Genomic DNA, 20,618 nt, shown 5'->3' with positions numbered 1-20,618 from the left:
CTGTGACAAAAAAAAAAGTGAGGTTAAATTTTTACTAATTCTTGGTCAGAGCCTTGTTTCCTGGATGGTGTACATGGTGCCATACTTATCAGATTGCTTGCCCTCCATATCAGACATGGTATCTGGTTTGAAAGCATTCATTTCTGCAAGTTGATTACTCTTGTAATCTTGCTTACTCTTGTTTGCTCTTGTGATGTAATCACTCCTGTTGCCTTGTTGAGAGAGCAAGGTTTGACCACCTTTCGGGCCCAGTGGTCACGTGCTGCGTACCTTCACTTGAATAGGCTTTGGCCGTGTTTAGATAGAACGGCAAATTTTTTTTGAAGGAATCTTGCTAATTTGAAGTACTAAATGAAGTCTATTTACAAAAATTTTTAAGGAGATAGGTTGTAAATCGCGAGATGAATATAATGATGCTAATTAATTTATAATTAGCGGATGGTTACTGTAGTATCAATGTTGCAAATCATGGATTAGGTAGGCTCATTAGATTCGTCTCGCGATTTACAGTCCATTCATACAAAAAGTTTTATAAATAGATTTTATTTAGTACTTCATGCATATATCAAAACATTTGATGTGACATATATTAAAACATTTGATATGATGTTTTTTTTACGGGTTTAGGGGTAAAGATGTCATGGCTCGTGAGATGTGATTGAGAATTTAAGATTGGTGGCTTTGACTTCTGACCGGTTGTTGCCTGCTGACGTCTCTCCATTCCCTGGAATCCTAGGCGAAGAACAGCTCCGTAGCTGTCAAAAACTCAGGACGTCAAAGGTGACATCCGACAAGAAATCAGTTAAGCCGGTGAGCTGTGAATTGTGGCCTGCATTTACCATGCGCAGCAAAATTTGAGCTACGGTCAGGCTGCTGTGGTAACTGTCCCCCGGAGTTCCGAGATCAGAACAGCAAAAGCAAAAGGGTGGGATAGAATCGATAGATGCCGCCGTGCTGCAAGCAAAGACAGAGTAAAAAAGATAAAGCAGCTGGAGGCCGGTAAAAGTAGGAAAAGGGAGCTGTAACTCGATCGTCGCAAGCAAAGGATGAGAGGACGAGCGAGCAACACAACCACAACCACAACAAGTAAACGCAAAAAAAACATCAAATTGAATATTTCGACATATGCATGGAGTATTAAATGAAGTCTATTTACAAAACTTTTTGCATGGATGGGCTGTAAATCGCGAGATGAATCTAATGAGCCTACTTAATTCATGATTTGCAACAGCGATGCTATAGTAACCATCTGCGAATTATGGATTAATCATGAATTAATTAGTATCAATAGATTCGTCTCGTGATTTACAATCTATTTATGTAAAAAGTTTTATAAATAGATTTCATTTAGTATTTCAAATTAGTAAGATTCCGTCGAATTTTTTTTGCGTTCTATCTAAACACGCCCAACGCATCTGCATCCTGCCTCTGCCTGCTCATCCTTTTGTCCGTTAGTCGCCAACAATGCCATGGCCCGTGGATAGGATAGTACGGCGATAGATTGGCATCGAGATGACACTGGCAGACGGCGTCCCTGTCGACACGCGGCTTTTTTGTACGATTATTTACGAAGCAGGCTCGTCGTCCGGCCGGCCGTATCTTCTCAAATACTGAACTGAACCGTATCCATCCAGTATAACCAACCACTGTTTCCCTTGATAATATACGCCGCCGACTTCTGCGAACGTTTGGCGTTGCCGGCGCCGGCTTTGTTGGCTTGTTGCTCGCTCGTGCCCGGGCCCCGGTGGATGGTCCCGGCCGTCAGGGCGAGGTGGCCTGCTGGTAATTGGCTCTGCTCGTCTCGCAGCTCTAGCAGCGGCAGCCATTTGTTAACCAACCAACACATTGCCCAGACCTTGGCGCCTCGTGCTCCGTGCGTTCCCAGTGCCGGTTGGTCCATTAGTGCCTGCGATTCTCCGTCCATAAAAAGGTCACAGTATTGGGATCATGCGTTTAGTGCATGTATTTTGGATTTTTTTTTGGTTGCATAAGAAAACCTGATATTTCTGCAGGCTTTTCTATAGCAGGTCCAAGAAGCCGTGAAATATCGAAACTCCGACGTGCTAGGGCCCAGTATTGGTCACCGATAGATAATAGTACGGGGGCGAGATGCGAGAAGAGAGTGTGTGTGCAAAGGTGAGAAGAGATGGTGACGACACGGCACACGTGCCAATGGTACGCTAGCCGTCTCCCTCTTTGTAATTATAATTATATATATGTATATTTTGGCCGTACATCATGCTATCATGTCACGTACAGTAGGGGTACGGTACGGCCCTCGAGGAGTGGAAAACATAGTCTTTTCGTTTGTTTGTGGTAAATATTGTCCTATCATGACCTAACTAGACTCAAAAGATTCGTCTCGCAACGTACATTAAAACTATGCAATTAATTTTTTTATTTAACTACATTTAGTACTACATGCATGGATCATTTGCTATATTTAATGTTTCGATGTGATAGAGGATGTGATGAAAAATTTGGAAATTTTGTGGGAACTAAACACACCCATAACCGCGCACTCTCGCAGTCCGCCTGGCGACTGGCGAGACCAGCAGCTTTGCCCGGCACGTCAGTCAGTACGAATCTTGACGCAGCCCATGGAGGCACCCGTGCCCGTGCCGTTCTTTTTGTCAAGTCCGATCTCAAAACCACGAGGCGAGGATCGGAGGGCGGGAAGAAAGAAAAAGAAGCCACTGAAACCGATGGACGGGTCTGATGAGTCGTCTAGCTTCCTGTGCGCTCGGAACGAGAAGTTGAGCTGAAGTAAAGGCTGACGTGCATGGATGATGTGAGCTCGAGCGGAAAGGCTACCCCTGCCAAGCCGAAAGACTGATGCATGGCGGATTGATGGAGCGGACGAAGAGACGGCCGGCCGGCCGGGTCCATGCGTCATGCCGTGCGTGGCTGGGCTGGCTGGCACGCCTCGGGCTGGCAGGCTGTGCACTGCACACTGCGCAACCCAGCGACGGGCCGTTTGCATTGCCTTGTTTAAGGCCTCGGACGCTCCCGGGGCCGCCGCTGTTTCTGTCGCTCGCCCGTACGCTGGCTTCACTTGCTTGCTTTGCTCGACCGTACTGGAAGCGTTACAGTGCCAGTTTTTCAAAAAAAGAAAGAAAGAAACGTTAAAGTTCCCGGGCCGTCGACACCCATCCGCAGTTGGTGTAGGCACGTACCGGGCGGCCGCCGCGCGCCATGCCAATCCGTGGCAGTCCCACCCGAGCACGGCACGTCTCGGGCGCCCGGCAGGAGGGAGTAAATGAAACTCCGGGCGCGCGCGGCGGCACGTGCACAGACGCGCGCTGCAGTATCCGGCTGATGGCTCCTACTAGTACGTACGTGCGCGCACGCATGGGGCTGCGCGTGCGTACGAGGCTTGCACGCCACACGGCACGGCTACAGTCGTCGGCCGGCTACGTGTGTGTAGGCAAGGTCAACGCGCGACCGCAGCGCTTTCAATGCGCCCGTTTGCCCACCACCACAAGCCGCGCACTCCTCCGATCCGCCTGCATGCATGCCTACACAGTGCAGCACACGCACGCTCCGTCGTTTGCCATGCATGGGAGCTCGATCAGCTGAAGCGAGAGAGCCGGCGAGCGTTGCGTGTATGCGTGCCATTCCCGGAACGCACGCGTGCACTGCATGCGCAGCACTTCGGATACTACTGACGTGTAGGCGGGCGTCTGCCACAGTGATTTCCTTTAATTTCTACTACTAAAACAAAGAACGTCCCCCACCGTCGTAGTTCCGCAAAAGATTTTCAGCCGTGTGATTAGTCTAGGTCGCCGCTCAGTTAATCAGACGCCTTGCATTTTAGTCTGTTGCTCGCGCTCGCGTCCGCTTCCCTCTCCTAGCCTGGTTCTAACTCTAGACGGCGCTTGGAGAAGGAACGCCGCCGCTCGCCGCCGCCTCTAACTTGCGATCCGCCACCACAAATTCGTCCTCCCCGCGGCGCAGGAGGCCGGTGCTTTCCCTACGAAGGCCGGCGCTTTCCCGCTCCTGCTCGGCGAGACAGTTCGCCGGGAGCAGCGTCAGCGACGGCAGCCGTGGCCGCGGATCGGCGGCACCAGCGTTGTACACGAAGTAGTCGTCCTTCCTGTTGAGGGATCCTTGTTGGAACCAGATCTGGATGAGGATGGAGTCGCCATGGGCGGCGGCGACGGCGCCGCCGGCTCCGTTGGGGGAAACGCCGCGAGGGAAGTGGACGCATACGAAGTTACGAACGACACCGCCGGTGGCGCCGCCAGGTGGAGGGAGACGCCGATGTGGTGGCCGGAGGAGCTGCGGTCAGTCACCGCGGACTTCTCCTTGCAGATGTGGTCGAGCAGCACCCGCCGAGGGTAGGTGGTGGCGGCCGACGAGCCGGAGGTGGGTGGTTGCATCCTGTTCTGCCGTTGTAGTCCTCGACAAGTGCTAATGTCGGATCCCATCCCCACGGCAGATTCCATGGATTCAAATTTCTCCTAGAAGGTCCATGGTCTCCTTGGTTTCTCATGGTACGAAGGACGACGCCTTTGGGCGTGATCTGGTGAGTTTTCCTTTCACGTTTTCCCCATCGGTTGTCACCATCTGAATTTGTTCATTCCCTCTGAAACATGAGGATTTATCTTGCCATCCTGTATTCATGTTTGGCTTGTGTCCGTAGGACATATAGTTGTTCAATTTTAGATTCAAATATGTTTGTCTACAATTTATTAGTTTCTAAGTTTTGCTATTTGGTCCGCATGCATATGCACCGCCTCCAATCAGATCGGCTCCATCCCCCTCAGATATATCCTCATGTGTCCTCATTGCAGAGATAAAATTAAATTATTTGTTCATCTTGTTAGTTTGAGCAAATTGATTTGTTCAATGTCAAATGATAAAAAAAATAATTTCGAGCGGACATGTAATTTACACATTTCTATTTACATGAATACAAGCATAGCTGATGTATGACCCTGTGACAAAGATAGAGATCACCATAAATTTGAACCAAGTGGTTTTGGTTGAGTTGATTCTTGGTAGCATCACATGAATATATAGCTCATACATATATAATTTTTTACCCCGTTGCAATGCACGGGCATTCATTTAGTAAAAAGAAAAATGGGAACCACATGCACATGGACAAACGTTAAGGTTGCAGCCCATAGTTGAAGCCAGGCTATAATATTGGGCCGGATCGGAGCAGGCCTTATCCACTTTGGCCTGGACCTATGATTGTTTAATATTGTATTATCATTAATATTATAATGAAACTAGTTGAATGCCCGTGCGTTGCTACGGGAGTTGATTTTCTTAACGCAGAAAAGAGTATACAAGAACAAATTATAAGGCAAATCAAATATCCAACTGGATACCAACAGTCTGAGCTAAAGATTCAATTATAAAAAATTGCAAATATGCCAACAAATATTCACCATTGTCACCAAGGTCAACTGAATATTCAAACAAATGTACACTATATTCTATTTTATATCTCTTCCTACGATGCGGCTAAGATAATTTTTTACGTCCGTAGGAAGTAAACTTTTATAAGAATTCAAGTCCGACGTCAACAGATCGATGATGAGGTTTTGACGCATGGTGCGAGCATCCTGCAGACAACCTCATATGTGATTGATAGAGATAATTATTAAAGATCACGAAATATTTTTTTGCACAAAATAGTATACACACCTTATAAATTACCGTGCTTAGCGTACTTTTCCACGCAGACATATACTGCAGAACCAGATGGCCCGTGGAATACCTATGACAACATTCCTTTCAATCATATTGTATAGAGTAAATAAAAATTATTTAGTATTTTATAGTAAGTTACCCTCGCTCGTCATCTTGAACAATATTCTTTTCATGCGTGAACTTCCACTGGTATATAATCTTCATTCCACCCGGGGATATGAACGTTCATTGCAGCCATATATTTCAAGTAGAAATGTGTAAGATGCCCGTGCTAACGCCACGGGTAAATTTCAGACGTACACCAAACACACATGATCCATAGTCCAAATTGAGAATAGATGTTTCATACAAAGGACAAAGTTATTATATTGATTACACAAACACATCCACAGAGTAAATTTTCCTTCCATTTGAATGTCCATATTGAGATGGTGCTGTGACAGCATCGAGCAATGCCTCTCCAACATCGGCCTTTCCTGGTTCCCCCTCTATTAAGCAAAAGTATATGTTAGTAAAACATTTTTTTCAATTCAAGTGGGGAAAGCCAGCGTGCTTACGTGTATGTTGCTCGACCTCAGTTGCAACCAACATTTGAACTGATTTTAAATTGTGGTCCACCTCTGTGACAACATCAACAACATTGTTATTTCCAAATCAGCTCCACCTTGAATCATCACTCGATATTGTGGCAAAGATGTTAATTGAATATTATTCATTATTGAATAAAATGTCAGTGTGGAGACCACCTACAGGGCAAAGATGTTAATTGAATATTATCGTTAGGTATTCCATCGAATGGCTGGAGGGCATGCCTGGAATCCAGTCAATCTGGAGGCTCTGTGACGAACTGGAGAAGCAGCCGGCTGCTCTGCTCCGAGGGCCATTTATTCCTGCTCCATCTTGGGTTCAGTTAATAGTTGCCAGTCAAAGAGGAGCCGGAGAATGTATCCTAGGTTCAGTTAGACCATGTCCAACGGCCGACTGACATGGAGATCAAAGCTCATATGCAGATATAGAAAATTATGTAGGACTCACTTAACAAGTAATTTACCATTTCTTTTCTTCTCCATGCACACCCTCTCTCTCTCTCTATATCCTCTCCATAGCTCCAAGCTCCAGCCGCATGTCCACAAGAGGAGTCCACGCCACCATTCAGCAGCATTGCACCTTGCCTGCACGCTACCATGAGCGAACTGTTCCATCATTAATAGATAGTGTGATTGGAGTAGTACGCATCGGCCGCCTTTTCCAAGAACTCGATGGCAGCCTCCACTGCATGAGGTCACAACTCAGAGAAGCTGACTATTGTTTTATATGACAAAACAAAAATGAAGAGAGGGAATTTGTCTCACCTACTGAGCTCAGTGGTTCTTCAATTTTCCAAAGGTCCGCCCAAGGCAAATGTAAGCACTCAGCTAACATTTTGCAGGCAAAATAGCATAACCCAGGGGATATGAACCAATAAGAAAACATATGCAGAATCCCATCCTGACATACAACAATAGTTGGCCCGATTAGTTTAATCAGCAAGAAGTTACTGCTGAGCTGGAAAGTGAAAGTTTTTCTATTTTTACTAATTAAACCATGATACAATTGAACTTTATTAATTTTCTTGCAACTATACCATTGTGCAACCGCCTGAAGTATTATATGTGCGGCACGAATATTTAGACATCATGCAAGCATATGACTGGATCACGACAAGCATTCAGGCAAAAAGGTTACCAACATGGTATATTCAGGCATGAACAGATCCAACTCACTTACATATTTAGAGATTAACAAACTCACATATGAATGCACACCTCTGCAATGTTTAAGGTATGGAACTCTCACATGAAAGATATGTACATGATCATACTAAAACAAGTCACCTATGTTAACAAATATATCAGTGATAGTATTATATTAACAAGCCTTAAAACTCAATAAGAAACTGGTATGTTCTATATTCTCCAAGTACACATAACTTTATCTGGCAGTCAAACTCGATCTAAAACCGGTATGCTCAGCAGCTAGGAAAAAAACAATCTATTGCATATTCTCCAGTCAAAACTCAATTCATTTGTCTAGCACCGGTAGCTTTGCTTAAACTAAAAAACAGTAGGTTTGCTTGGCCTTTTATGTTTATCAGTTTTTACTTTTTACTTGGAATGATGTACTATTTGGATTGTAATAAACTACAGAGCAATGGTAAATCGTACTCCATAACGTGAATGAGCATAATTGGTCAACTAAACAACAGAAGATCAAGATGAACAATACAGATAGGAGGAAGAATACCTGATACAAACTTCAGCTTCCGTTAAGGGGAAAAGAAGGAGCAGAATACAGAGAGGAGGGAGAGATGTTGTGCGGCACCTCCGCACTACAACAGTTATTGGTAAATAGGGAAGTCTTTAGGTCGAAGATGACGCCATCTGCTCTAGTGCGGCCACCTCCTCTTCGCTGCAGGGAAAAGGGCGAGATGGTGCTGCAGGGACAAGCAGACATGGATTCAAGCCACGGGACAAGAAGCTTGACAGAGAGGAGATTTGAATCAGGAGATAGATCTGATGCAAGTGGCTGCGGCCCACTCAGGCTCGATAGATGCACAGGCGCTAGGGGGCCGCCGGCCAGGGACGCAGGCACAAGAGAGCCGCCGGCCAGGGGTGCAGGCGCCACCGCGGCCACGGGTCGACATGACCGGGGTAGGTGTGTCGCGACGGTGAGGAGGCAGGTTGGGGCGGGGCGCTCGCCGCGGAGGACCTCCGCCTCCCGGCCGGGAGGCAAGTGTGAGGCGATGGAGAGGTGGCGGACTGGGGCGGGGCGCTCGCCGCGGAGGACCTCCGCCTCCCGGCCGAGAGGGCAGGTGTGTCGCGACGGAGAGGAGGCGAGCTGGGGCGGGGCGGGGACGCCGAGCGGTAGGAGCGCGGGGGGAGGAACCGTCCCGAGCCAAGCGGATCTGTAGCGGACGGAGCAAGGAAAGGAGGATGACGGGGAGGCCGTTTTTTTTAGCGGTGGGCAGAACCACGAAGAAGACAGAACCACGGAAGAGGTAGGCTCACTTCCTTTTAGGTAGTAGTAGATTTCTATTAAGGACACAGGGTGAAGAGCGAATTTGGCACCATTTAAATAGAAAAACCTCGATAACTCGATGCCGGTAAGGTAATGCAGACGCAAAACTTTACATCTACTCTATCGGTTCCAAATTAAAATTTGTTTTACTTTTTAACTCTAAATTTGATCACTCATCTTATTTTTAAAAAAATTATACCAATATGGTCAAATTTAAGTCAGTTTTGAAGAATTTTTATTAATAAAGCAAGACACGACAAAAAATAATATTTTGCATAAATTTTTGAATAAGACGAGTGGTCAAATTTAAAATCAAAATAGTCAAACGAATTATAATTTGAAAGGGAGGGAGAAGAACATCAGCTTACGAGCGATTTCCAAAATAAAACCACGAACAATATTCTTTACTGCGATAACTAGATATAACCAATATTACAAATGTGATGCCCAAAACTCAATGCCATGATCAGCCAATTCACGGTACAACAATAACACAAACACATCATGAACGGCTGTGAATCTCCAAACGCCGAGGGAAACATGCTCCAGCTGAGCCGAGATGATGCTCACACGGCCGAGGCGGCCGCGTAGACGGCGACAGCCGCGAATGCGAGCGCCAGGCTCACCGCCCCCCGGATCGACGCGCCGCCGGATGTCAGGTTCGGCGCCGTCGGCGTCGCCTTCGATCCGCCGCCGCTGGTCCCTGCATGGGTTCCCGGCCGTGATGTAAGAAACAAGCCGTGGGGGTGTGGCAGCAGCTCCGCGAACGAAGGCTAAGGCGCGGAAAGAAAAAAAAAAGAAGGATGCAGAAGCAACGGAATGGGAGATGGTGGTTGTCTTTACCTGCGGTCGCTGGCACGCCGGTCGACGGCGTGGTCGCCGCGCCCGGAGCGTTGCCACCGCTGGCAGCTGCAAAGGAAAAGCAACGAGATCAGTTAGAGTAGTTTGATTGAGCCACGCAAGAACCGGCAGCTCTGCACTGCACCGGCCGGCGTGGTGTGGGTTTGCATTGGTCGAGCACTCACGGTTGCACTTGCTCGCCGGCGGGGTCTTGACGTTGCAGGCCTGTGGGAGCGCGAGCGCGCGCGTCTTGTCGATGGTGACGCCGCCGAGGGACGAGGAGTCGCCGCTGAGCGCGGCGCAGAGGCACTGCGGGTTGGACTGCACGACGCTGGCGAGCTGCGAGCAGCACGACGACGGCGGCGTCGACACGTTGCCGCTGATGTAGTTCAGGCACGGGTACAGGCTGATCAGCGTGGTCGTGCACCCGGACTGCGCCGACGCCGGCGAGGCCAGCAGCAGCGCCGCCGCCGCCATGGCGGCCACGAGGCACGCCACGGCCAACGCTCCGGCTCTTGCCGCCGCCATTATGCTTCTCTGCTGCTGGGTGCTGGCTTCGCTAACGCGAGAGCAGAGGAGACAGATGCCTCTCGAGCTCGTGGATTTGGTGGTGAGAACTGCTGATTGCTTGGTTGCTGATATCTATGGGCTTGTGTTCTCTGGATTTGTGCTGATGAGATTTTTATAGGACTGATTGGTTTGGGAGGTTGGACGGGTTGGTTAACTTTGGTGAGCTGCATCTTCCTAATCTGTCAAGAAATAACGTTGGTGAGCTGCAGCTTCCTAATCCGTTAACAAATAATCTTTGTTTTTCTTGAATTCGTGCAGTAGTGGTTACAGAATTGGCGGTGGTTGATTCGGGGTCTCTGCTGAAAAAAACTTTTGCTCGGAATTTCAACCTGGTGTTGGTCCTTGCCGTGTTAACTCCAATAGGACTTTTAAATTTGGGTGAACAAATGTCTATTTAGAAACTCACTTTTAAATTTTAGTCACACAAATATGGGCCTCCACTCCAGCAAGCTGAGTACATTGGGCTTATATAGATGGCCCATAGTTAGCAGCACAAATAGAGAGCCACCAAATTTTGGGGGGGGGGGGAGGAATTTGGAAGGGCTACTAAAATGACAGCATATTTGGAAGGCTTGCTGGAGATCAATTTTTTACACCCACCAAACAAATATAGAAATGGAAGCTCATTTAGTAGTCCTGCTGGACTTGCTCTAATAACGGGTACTGAAAGCCTTGTTAGTTGTTGATCGATGTGATTTTGTTTCTGGGCCGTAACGTGTGTGATCCTGAGCCCTGACCTGATCGATTGTGTGCTGGCTTGCGCCATCGGCCATCCCAGGGGGCTGCTAAGCAACCACTTGACGGCTATGCATACTTTGTTGTTGTTGTTCACCTACCCTGGTCCCTGGTCACATTAACAACTCCTTGCTACTGCTTCAAAAAAAAAACATTTCCTTGCTACCATCTTCCCGTTGTTTCCTCTTAGCTGATGACTTCACGCGTTTGATTCTGATAGTAAAATGTTCAGCGTCTGCTGTACGTACAGTCGTAGACATGCGTCAACCAAGACTATGCGCATTTTCCATGTTGTAAAATGGACCAATTTATTTTTTATGGACAAAGTGAGTTCTTTATAAATAGTAATATTGATTTACTTAAAATGATCTAAAAAAATTTTACTTAAATTTTTTTTGGGCTCTGGAATTTTTAATCCACGTAGTTTTAATACAATTTCCACCTAAATGGACGACGTCTCAATAATGGACAGTCAACTCAACTTAAAAGCATGAATTTTCGAACTTAAATATGTCGTTCACAAGTCTAGTTATGGTCATGTTTGGGACCGCAAGCAGCAGAAGCGTGACGCTTAAACGCCAACGCGGCTCGGACGTCGCTTACGCAATTTTTCCCTGCGCTGTTCAAACTTCCGTATTTTGTGACGGGAGTGTTCAACAAACGTGCATCCGACGCAACCCGTCCGGCAGGATTATTTCCACATTTCGCGTTTAAGCATCGCCAACGCCGTCCCAAACAGGCCTATATCTCATAGATCGTTCAGTAGTGATCACATATAGTTGGTTAAGCTCACATAGTGAATACCAAAACATATATTTTTCATACTCCTGACTCAATTTGGTATGACAACTCTCTATTTGTAAACCATCGGTTGTTACATGCTTAAGTTTAACGTTGTTTCATGCAATAGTCCGACCTAGAGTGGGGGTACGGTTATAGAGTTTAGGCTCTGTTTGGTTCCCGTTCTAGAGTTTTTAGAATGGGGAATCTTCCTATCCAGAATGAATTCTATTTGTAAAAACCTCTTTATGGATGGATGTAACTTTTCACGACAAATCTAATAACAGTAATTAATCGATGATTGGCTACAGTGATGCTACAGTAACCATCCTCTAATCATTCGATCACATGTCTTATTAGATTCATCAGAGTTCCTAAAGCAGGTGTTGTGGAGTTGGTTTTGTAAACTGTCTTTACTTAATACCCTTAATTAGTGGTCAAAGTTATGAATAGTTTCACTTCTAAAAACTTCTAGGCTAAACGAGGCCCGGGGATGGGCTGCTGATGTGGAGGATGTCCGGACTTGAAAAAGAGGAGAGGCTGTGGGGAAGAATTTTGATGTAGGGAGTTGTAATATAAGAGATGAAAGTGGACAGACAATGTAGGAGCGATTGATCAAGGAATGAAAAAAAAAGAGATGAGGCGAAAAATGAAGACAGTGCATGGCGATGTATTTGGATCCAGTCGAGACGGTCATGGCGCCGGGAGGACGAGTGCTCGTACCAACATCTGGCAGAGGATTGAAGACAGGGAACGTGGCGATCGTGGAGATGGTCGGCGTGATGGTGGATTTCATGTTGATGCTGGATCTGGAGGTGGATCTTCCCATTCTGATGAGGGCGGGAGATCTGAAGAATACGGAGGGGCCCATGCTGAGCGCGATTGGAGACCTGCAGGAGCAGGGGCGCCACCTTCCAGTGCATGGGATCATGCAGTAGGTAAACAATCGATACCTGCAAAATTTGATGGCCCTATGGGGGGGGGGCAAAGTGGAATCAGAAATATGAGGGTGCTGCAGATAACAGAGATAGGGTTGAATCACAATATCCCTAGCACAGGAAAGATGTTGATTCGGGAAAAAATCTGGAACAAGATAAAGTCAAAGCCAAAGAGCAGAACAACCCAAGATCTTTTGGTGGTAATGTTGCATGTGAAGTGTGCGGGCTCAAGAATCACTCTACTGCTGACTGTAGGAGGAAGTTATTCTTTGAGTTATGTGGATTTGCCAATCATGTTACTCTTGATTGTAAGAGGGAACCTTTGTGGAACAATGGCCCTGAATTCTGTGCTATACAAGTCCCCCAAACAGAGCTTCTTTTATATAGAGGAGAACTTGGACAACAAGAATGCTAAAGAAAGGACAACTGCACTCATCAATGTGGTTAGAGGGGAGCTGTCGGTCAAAATGATTGAAAATGAGTTCAAACGACTAGTCAGCAGCACCCATTGGAAATGGGTGGCCAAAAGACTTGCTGACAACAAATACACAATGAAATTCCCCACTACTAAGATGATTTCGGATTACAACAATTTTACCTTGGGAATCAAAGGTGTGGATGCTCAATTCACCATTGAACCTTGGACTTCTTATATGGGGGCAAAGGGGCAGCTGTAACAAGCCTGGTTCAGGGTGAAAGGGATTCCTGTTGAGCAAAGAGGCTTAAGAAGAATTGCTAAAATAGGTGGCCTTGTTGGCAAAACCTTGATAATTGATGAAAGTACCAGATTTAACAGAGATTATGTCAGGATGAAAATTGCCTGCAGGAACATTGATCTTGTACCCCCTTCTGCTGAATGCTCTCTGGGACTATTTCTATATGACTTCTTCTTTGAAAGAGAAACTCCTACTGATGATAGTCATGACAAATTACAAACCCAGGTGGATGTGGGTGATGAGGGACAACCCAGCCCCAAGAAACTAAGAACCACTCCCCCCTCTGGCAGCACTGGTGACGCTGGCTGCAGCAATCTTGTACCCCAGGATGAAAATAACAGGGATGGGTGTGGCAACTTCAGTTGGAAAGCCAATCTTGTTGGAGGCTCACCATTCAAACTGACAAAATCTGCTCCTAGTAAACTCAATACTGCTATGCATACTGCTGCTTCTAAACTAGGTTTTAACAAGGATCCCGCTCCTGATGCTCCCCAAAAATCTAGCTCCAGTGACAAACTATCTAGGGAAGAGGCAATTCCTGCTGCTACATATGAACCCAGTGGAGACTTGCTAGCAAATGATTCTGAAACTGAAAGTGACACTAGCTGTGACAAGAAACTGAAGTGCTCAAGGCTATTGGTGCTGATGCTGAACTGTCACAGGGGGGAGCTAATATATTCCTGGCTAGCTGCATTCATGCTGAACCACCTAATTTGGTCAAGAACCTTGATGCTGCTAAGATCACACAGATGGATCTCTCTACCCTCTAAATTGAAAATTGGGCTGCAGATGATATACTTAACAAGACACAGCCTGAAGCTCAAGTTGAACCTGAATTTAATGTGGAGAAATTGGTCAACCCATGCAAGGAAATCAAGGCTCGGAGGACAGAGAGGAGGGCATATGAAAGGATCCAAAAGACCATTTTGACTGGTGTCGGCATGTCCCAGGAGATTTCATCCAACAAAAGAAATTTGGAAGGTAACTCATGTCCCCCTCCTAACTCCTTTTCTGCTCTAGATAATGATGAGTTGATTGCTAAAATGATTTTGCTTCCTTAAATTTGTTAAAGGACCTTGAAACTGCTAGAAGTATGTTAACCAATACTCAACCCAAAGATACCTTAGATGCACAATCCAAAGAAGTTGCTGTGCTTGAAAGTGAATCTGATAATGGTATCGAGGATGGCGTCTCTGAATTTGATGATTTCATTCTTGTTCCCACCAAACGTAATAGGAAACATGTTGCTAGACTAAGCCTATCTGGGAGGAAACCTCTCAGATCTCTAAGCAGGAAAACTCCATGCTTAAGGACGAAAAGAAACAAAAAATAAACTAAAACATCATGAAAGGCTTAATTTGGAACTGTAGGGGCATAAAAAAAGGTGTCTCCTCCTTCCTCCAAAATCTCATTCTGGAACATAACTTTCATTTCATTGGCCTCCAAGAAACCATGGTTGAGCACATTGAAGAAAAAACCCTAAGAAAAATTGATCCTAGGGGGTCCTACCTCTGGAAGTGGATTCCATCCAGAGGCAGATCAGGTGGCATCTTAAATGGTGTTAACCTTGATCTGATGGATGTGGGAGGCTTTCATGAAGGAAAATATCTAATCCACCTTAACCTTTGGGATAAGCAATTGAAGCGAAAATGGGACTTCTTGAATATCTATGGAGCTGCTCAGGAAGAAAACAAAAATGAGTTCCTTGCAGAGTTTGTCAGATTCTATAATGGTGTCAATGTCCCATATCTGGTTGGTGGTGACTTTAATATCATCAAATTCTTTTCCGAGAAAAACAAGGACAATAGTCTGCACAAGCACACTGACATGTTTAACAGTGTCATCTCCACACTTGACCTTCTAGATATCCATATGAGTGGGGGAAATTCACTTGGTCTAATAATCAAGCTGATCCCACTCTGGAAAGATTTGACAGAATTCTAGTCAGCAAAGATTGGGAATCTCTTGTTCCAAATGCCTTTGTATACAAGTTACCCAGGGATGTTTCTGGTCACAATCCTCTATCCTATCTACCCTTAACACCCCACCCCCAATCAAAATCCCTTTCAGATTCGAATTGGTTTGGCTCAAAGACCAGATCTTCACTTCTATTGTCCAAACTATCTGGGATAAACCCTGTTGGGCACCTACTGTTCTGAATAGGATACAGATCAAACTTAAGAGATTTAAACAGTTCTTCAAAGGCTGGGGCTTTAACAGGCAAGGTGAACAAAAAGCAAAAAAAAAAAAAGCTATGCATGAGGAGCTATCTGAGTTAGAGTTATTAGAAGAAGAAGAAGGGCTACTGTCTATCACTCAGGTAATGCACAAAGCTCACCTGATTACTGAATTGCTCAAGATTAATGTGGAAGAGGAAATATATTGGCAACAAAGATCTCATGACAAGCAACTGAGAGAGGGGGATAAGAACACTGAATATTTCCATAGAATGGCATCTGGGAGAAGAAGAAGGAATCTCATCATCTCAATGGAAGATGAAGGCAGAATAATTGAAGGGAATGCATAGCTTTTAGCTCATGCCACTAAATATTATAAAACCCTCTTTGGGCCGGCTGAAGGAAACTCCTTCCCCCTGGACCCAACCTTGTGGAATGCAGAAGAAAAAGTGTCTATGGAGGAAAATGACAAGTTATCTAGTCCTTTCACTGAAGATGAAATCAAATTTGCTTTGTTCTCAATGGAGAAAAACAAGGCAGCTGGCCCTGACAAGATTCCCATCGAATTCTACCAAACATGTTGGGACATAATTAAGGGGGACATTATGGAGCTATTTGAAGACTTCCACAAAGGGAAGCTTGATGTTTATAGACTGAATTATGGTGTCATAACCCTTCTACCAAAGGTGCATGATGCTCCCAGAATTCAACAATATAGGCCAATCTGCCTCCTAAACTGCCTATATAAGTGGATTACTAAAGTACTGACTATAAGACTTGAACTCTTGGCTGACAAGCTAATTCTGAAAACTCAATCTGCCTTCTTGAAGGGAAGGAATATAATGAATGGTATTATGGCCCTACATGAGATTCTACATGAAACTAAGAGAAAAAAATGAAGTTGGGGTTGTTCTCAAACTGGATTTCGAGAAAGCCTATGATAAAGTAAACTGGAACTTTATGTTTGAATGCCTATCACAGTGGGGTTTTTGTGCTACATGGTGTGATTGGATCAGGAAGGTGGTTACAGGTGGAACTGTCTGTGTGAAACTTAACAACACTGAAGGACCCTATTTTGTAAGCCACAAAGGAGTCAGGCAAGGAGATCCCCTGTTCCCAATCCTATTTAACTTTGTGGCTGACTGCCTCGCAAGAATGGTTCAATAGGCTCAGTCAAATAATATCTTGTGTGGTTTGCCTGACAATCTCATCCCCAAAGGGGTTGCTATATTGCAGTATGCAGATGACACCATCATCTGCATAAAAGATGATGTGGACATGGCAAGAAATCTGAAGCTTCTTCTCTACTTATATGAGCTAATGTCTGGCCTAAAAATAAATTTTGGTAAAAGTGAAGTCATCTCGATCCATGGAGACGACATGAAACACAACCTGTATGCTGAAATCTTCAACTGCCAACTTGGAACTTTCCCAATAAGGTATTTGGGTGTTCCTGTCAACCCAAGCAGGCTCCATGTCAAGGACTGGGCCATGTTAGAGAACAAAAATGCAAAAAAAACTCTCCTCATGGAAGGGAAATTCCCTATCCATTGCTGGTAGGATTACTCTAATCAACTCAAGTCTATCTAGCACATTCATTTACCATATGTCAATGTACCTCTTACCAAAAACAACAACACAGACTCTGGATAAACAAAGGAGGAAATTCCTCTGGCAAGGCAATAGCCCCAGAAAAAAATATTACCTAATTAGATGGGAGACTGTTTGCAAAAGTAATAAAAAAGGGGGTTTGGGAATCAAGAGTATTAGAAAAATGAATATCAGCCTGCTGTGTAAGTGGTGGTGGAGACTGGAGAATGAAGAAGGTCTATGGCAGAACATTGTCAAAGCCAAATATGTAAAAGGATCCCCTATAGCTGCTATCAAACACAGACCCAGTGACTCACCTGTCTGGACTGACCTATTAAAGATAAGACATCTTTATCTGAGAAATAGATCTGTAAAGGTAAACAATGGTCAATCTATCCTATTTTGGGAGGAAGCATGGTTGAAGGATAAACCCCTCTGCACCTTACATCCTATTTTTTATGATATCTGTTATGACAAATATGTCTCAATCCACGCTGTGCTGCTGAAGGGGGGTCAGCTAAACTTCTCCAGATGGCTACCCCCGATCTTGTTTGACTCATGGCTCACTATAATAGATGAAGTTTTCTCATACCCTTACAACAACTCGCGTGACCTAATATTTTGGAAGAATGGTCTGAAAGGCAACTTTTCTACCAAATCTGCCTATGACATTATCACCTCCACCGACTCTGGCCAAACTTTTTCACATATTTGGTCCTCCAAAATCCCACAAAGAATCAAAGTTTTTATGTGGCTTGTGGAGAATGGTATCATCTTAACCAAAGATAATATGATCAAAAGAAACTGGTCGGGAAGCCCTGCCTGTTTCTTCTGTTCAGCTGATGAAAATATTGAACACTTATTCTTCACTTGTCCTGTTGCCAAGGCAACCTGGGGGATAGTTGGTACCAGTATAGGTGCAAACAACATCCCTAGTACCCTGACACAGTATAAAAACTGGATACGCCGATGGCTGCCCGGTGGCAACCGGATATACACTTTCGGTCTCTCTGCCATTTGTTGGGCAATCTGGAAACGTCGAAATGAGGCGTGCTTCGACAGTAAACCTCTTAAAAACCCTACTGAAATCATCACGTATGCTTGTGCTCTTATGTCCTTTTGGTCAGGTTTATACGGCCAGGAGATGCAAGGCAAGATCCTGGAGGGTGTGAAGACCCTTCTCTCCTACGTCCATTGGGCATCGACGCAACCTTGGCGCCCCTCTCCACTGTTGCTGCTCGATTCTGCTCCGTCCCAGGCATCGCAAGAGGAGACAACGAATGATGAGGAGTGATCCACACTCCTAACTGCTGTGAAACTTCTGTTGCATTTCGTCCTCTTTCTAGCTTCTGCAGTGTTCTGTGGGCTGTAATAAGCAAGGTATAAAATAGCCCGCTAATAGCTCGCTATTGTCCGCTATTAGCTTTTTAAGAGATCTCCCGCTACGCTATACAATATTTGTCCGCTATGTCCGCTATAGGAGTTTTTTATAGGATTTAGTGATAATAAATGTCCGCTACTTCCGCTAAAGATGTAGCCAAAAGAAATAAAGAATCAATATAACTAGAGTGGACCATAGACAAAGCATCACGGGCACAGTTAGGCAGTCAAGAGACGTGTTGAGTCTATTTTAGAATGTTAGACCAATGATGCTTCTAATTTTATATGTATTATGGACGTATGGCTATGAAAAATTTGCTGAAATTGGTTGCATTACTGATGTTATTGGCCACATTATGCATATTTTTTTTGCAAACCGCTAAATTGATAGCCCCGCTATAGCTTTCGCTATAGCTCTCTTAGCTTTTTGGAAGGGTTTCCGCTAAACGTCTTAGCCCGCGATTTTATACCTTGGTAATAAGTAAACTTATCCTAGGAATCCTAGGTTCTGGGGATGACAAACCCGGGGGTCCTACGTGGTCTGAAGCTCAGACTTATTTTGGGACTCTTTTCCCTCTCGTTGTTTTCCCCTCCTTTTCTCCCCCCATCTCCTTCCCGCCGTCGTCAGCTCGAACGCTTGTTATTTCCGTTGTGTAATGGAAATGGGGTTATCCTCGATTCAAAAAAATATTGTGCGATTTTGTTCTTAAGATACTGAAATATATGGTCTCCCGCACAAAAACAGATTTCATTCTGACTTGGAAGTTGGAAGTATATATCACTATTTTAATATACAGAATTATGATTGTACTACCAACTCAATTCCCCGAAAAGTAATCTCCTTGTAGTAATAATTTTCCTTCTTCAACCACACAAACACAACACATTCATCCTACAAATCACATCCTGTTATCCTAATCAAACGAAAATGAATCCAGCTATCGACAATACAATGGTGACAGCGGCCATGGACACGTGAGAACTCCTCCATGCCGAGCTGGGCACCACCACTGGCCTCTGGGGGAACGGCGGCGAGTCCGCCGCCGGAGACGTCGCCGTGGGATCCACCGGAGAGCCGGGCACTGAAGATTCCGGTGGAGTCGGCGCTGTCAAAAATGTGTTGATCAGATCTGTCAGTGAGAATTCAGACAAGGAACTTTGCATCTTTGATGTCACGGCGTGAGCAGAGATCCTTACGCAGAGGTGGCAGCGCCGGAGCAAACGCAACAGGGCCTATAATTGCAACAGAGTTCAGTTAAACTGTTCACTGCTAACCTACAGCTGTATTGAGTTTAAATTTGCCTGTTCAACTAAGAAGATGAAATTACCTGGAGCTGGGATTTGCGTTGCCGTGTCTGCGGAACACCAAAATGAAACAAAAGATAACTTTCAGTGACCGATCTTGTTCATTAGAGAAAGATTGGAATCTCATTGTGCAGGAAGCTAAGTGTGGCGAGTCCGTTGCAATGGCAACCAACCTCTGCACTGCAGCGGGACGGACATGGAGCCGCAGAGCCTGGTGAGGGAGATGGCGAGCGTGCGGTTGATGGGGAGGCTGAAGGGCACGTTCCCGGTGAGGATGAGGCAGGCGCAGTCGGCGCCGGTGCGGACCATCTCCGCCAGCGAGCCGCAGCACTGCTGCGTCGGCGACCCGCCGCCGTTGGTGCTCCCCGTCACGAAGTTGAGGCACGGCGTGAACGTCGTTATCAGCGACGCCGTGCACGACGTCGCCACCTGCCCCGACGCCGGCGCCGCGGCCAGCAGCAGCGCCGTGACCGCCGCCGCCGCCGCCGCCATCCTGTGACGCCTCAGCATGGCGTACGCTTCGCCCTCGGGTGCGTAGCAAATTTGACGCGCGTGCAGGTTTTTTGGAGGGAAAAAAAGGATTTGAAGCAGTATCCTGCGATCTTGATGCTACATATATCGGAGAAGGTTTCGACTTTCGAGTGGTAGATGAAGATCTGGTCAGGTTGGTTGCACGAACCGAGCTAATGTTGACTCATGCCAGTTTATCATCCAGTTTACTTGTTGATTAATTAATTGCTTCTGTTTTAGGTCCGGTAGGAATGGTTCGTGACCAAACGGATCGATGAAAGAGAAGGACGCATAGCTACCTGCAGAGTTGCTACACTTTTCCAAACTTTAACTCTACAAACAAAGTTGAAGCG

General features: G+C 45.7%; 2 protein-coding genes across 2 annotated transcripts; both read right to left on the bottom strand.

The window, feature by feature from the left end:
• Window positions 1-9,102: 9,102 nt before the first annotated feature.
• LOC120649488 (non-specific lipid transfer protein GPI-anchored 5-like) lies at window positions 9,103-10,255 on the bottom strand. The gene is made up of 3 exons (XM_039926296.1): window positions 9,750-10,255; window positions 9,568-9,633; window positions 9,103-9,427 (listed from the first exon to the last, which is right to left on the bottom strand). The coding sequence occupies exons 1-3, from the start codon at window positions 10,090-10,092 to the stop codon at window positions 9,291-9,293; spliced, it is 546 nt and encodes a 181-aa protein (XP_039782230.1). The 5' UTR covers window positions 10,093-10,255; the 3' UTR covers window positions 9,103-9,290.
• Window positions 10,256-19,174: 8,919 nt separating this feature from the next.
• LOC120648472 (non-specific lipid transfer protein GPI-anchored 21-like) lies at window positions 19,175-20,337 on the bottom strand. Its single transcript, XM_039925246.1, has 4 exons — window positions 19,929-20,337; window positions 19,779-19,805; window positions 19,648-19,683; window positions 19,175-19,556 (listed from the first exon to the last, which is right to left on the bottom strand). Exons 1-4 carry the CDS (start codon window positions 20,263-20,265, stop codon window positions 19,369-19,371), a joined length of 588 nt encoding a protein of 195 aa, XP_039781180.1. The 5' UTR covers window positions 20,266-20,337; the 3' UTR covers window positions 19,175-19,368.
• Window positions 20,338-20,618: the final 281 nt, after the last annotated feature.

The sequence above is a fragment of the Panicum virgatum genome, chromosome 9K (genome assembly GCF_016808335.1).
Source record: "Panicum virgatum strain AP13 chromosome 9K, P.virgatum_v5, whole genome shotgun sequence".
Taxonomy (NCBI): Eukaryota; Viridiplantae; Streptophyta; class Magnoliopsida; order Poales; family Poaceae; genus Panicum; species Panicum virgatum.
The sequence above is the reverse complement of the archived record's forward strand: the minus strand, read 5'-3'. Positions and strand labels throughout refer to the sequence as shown.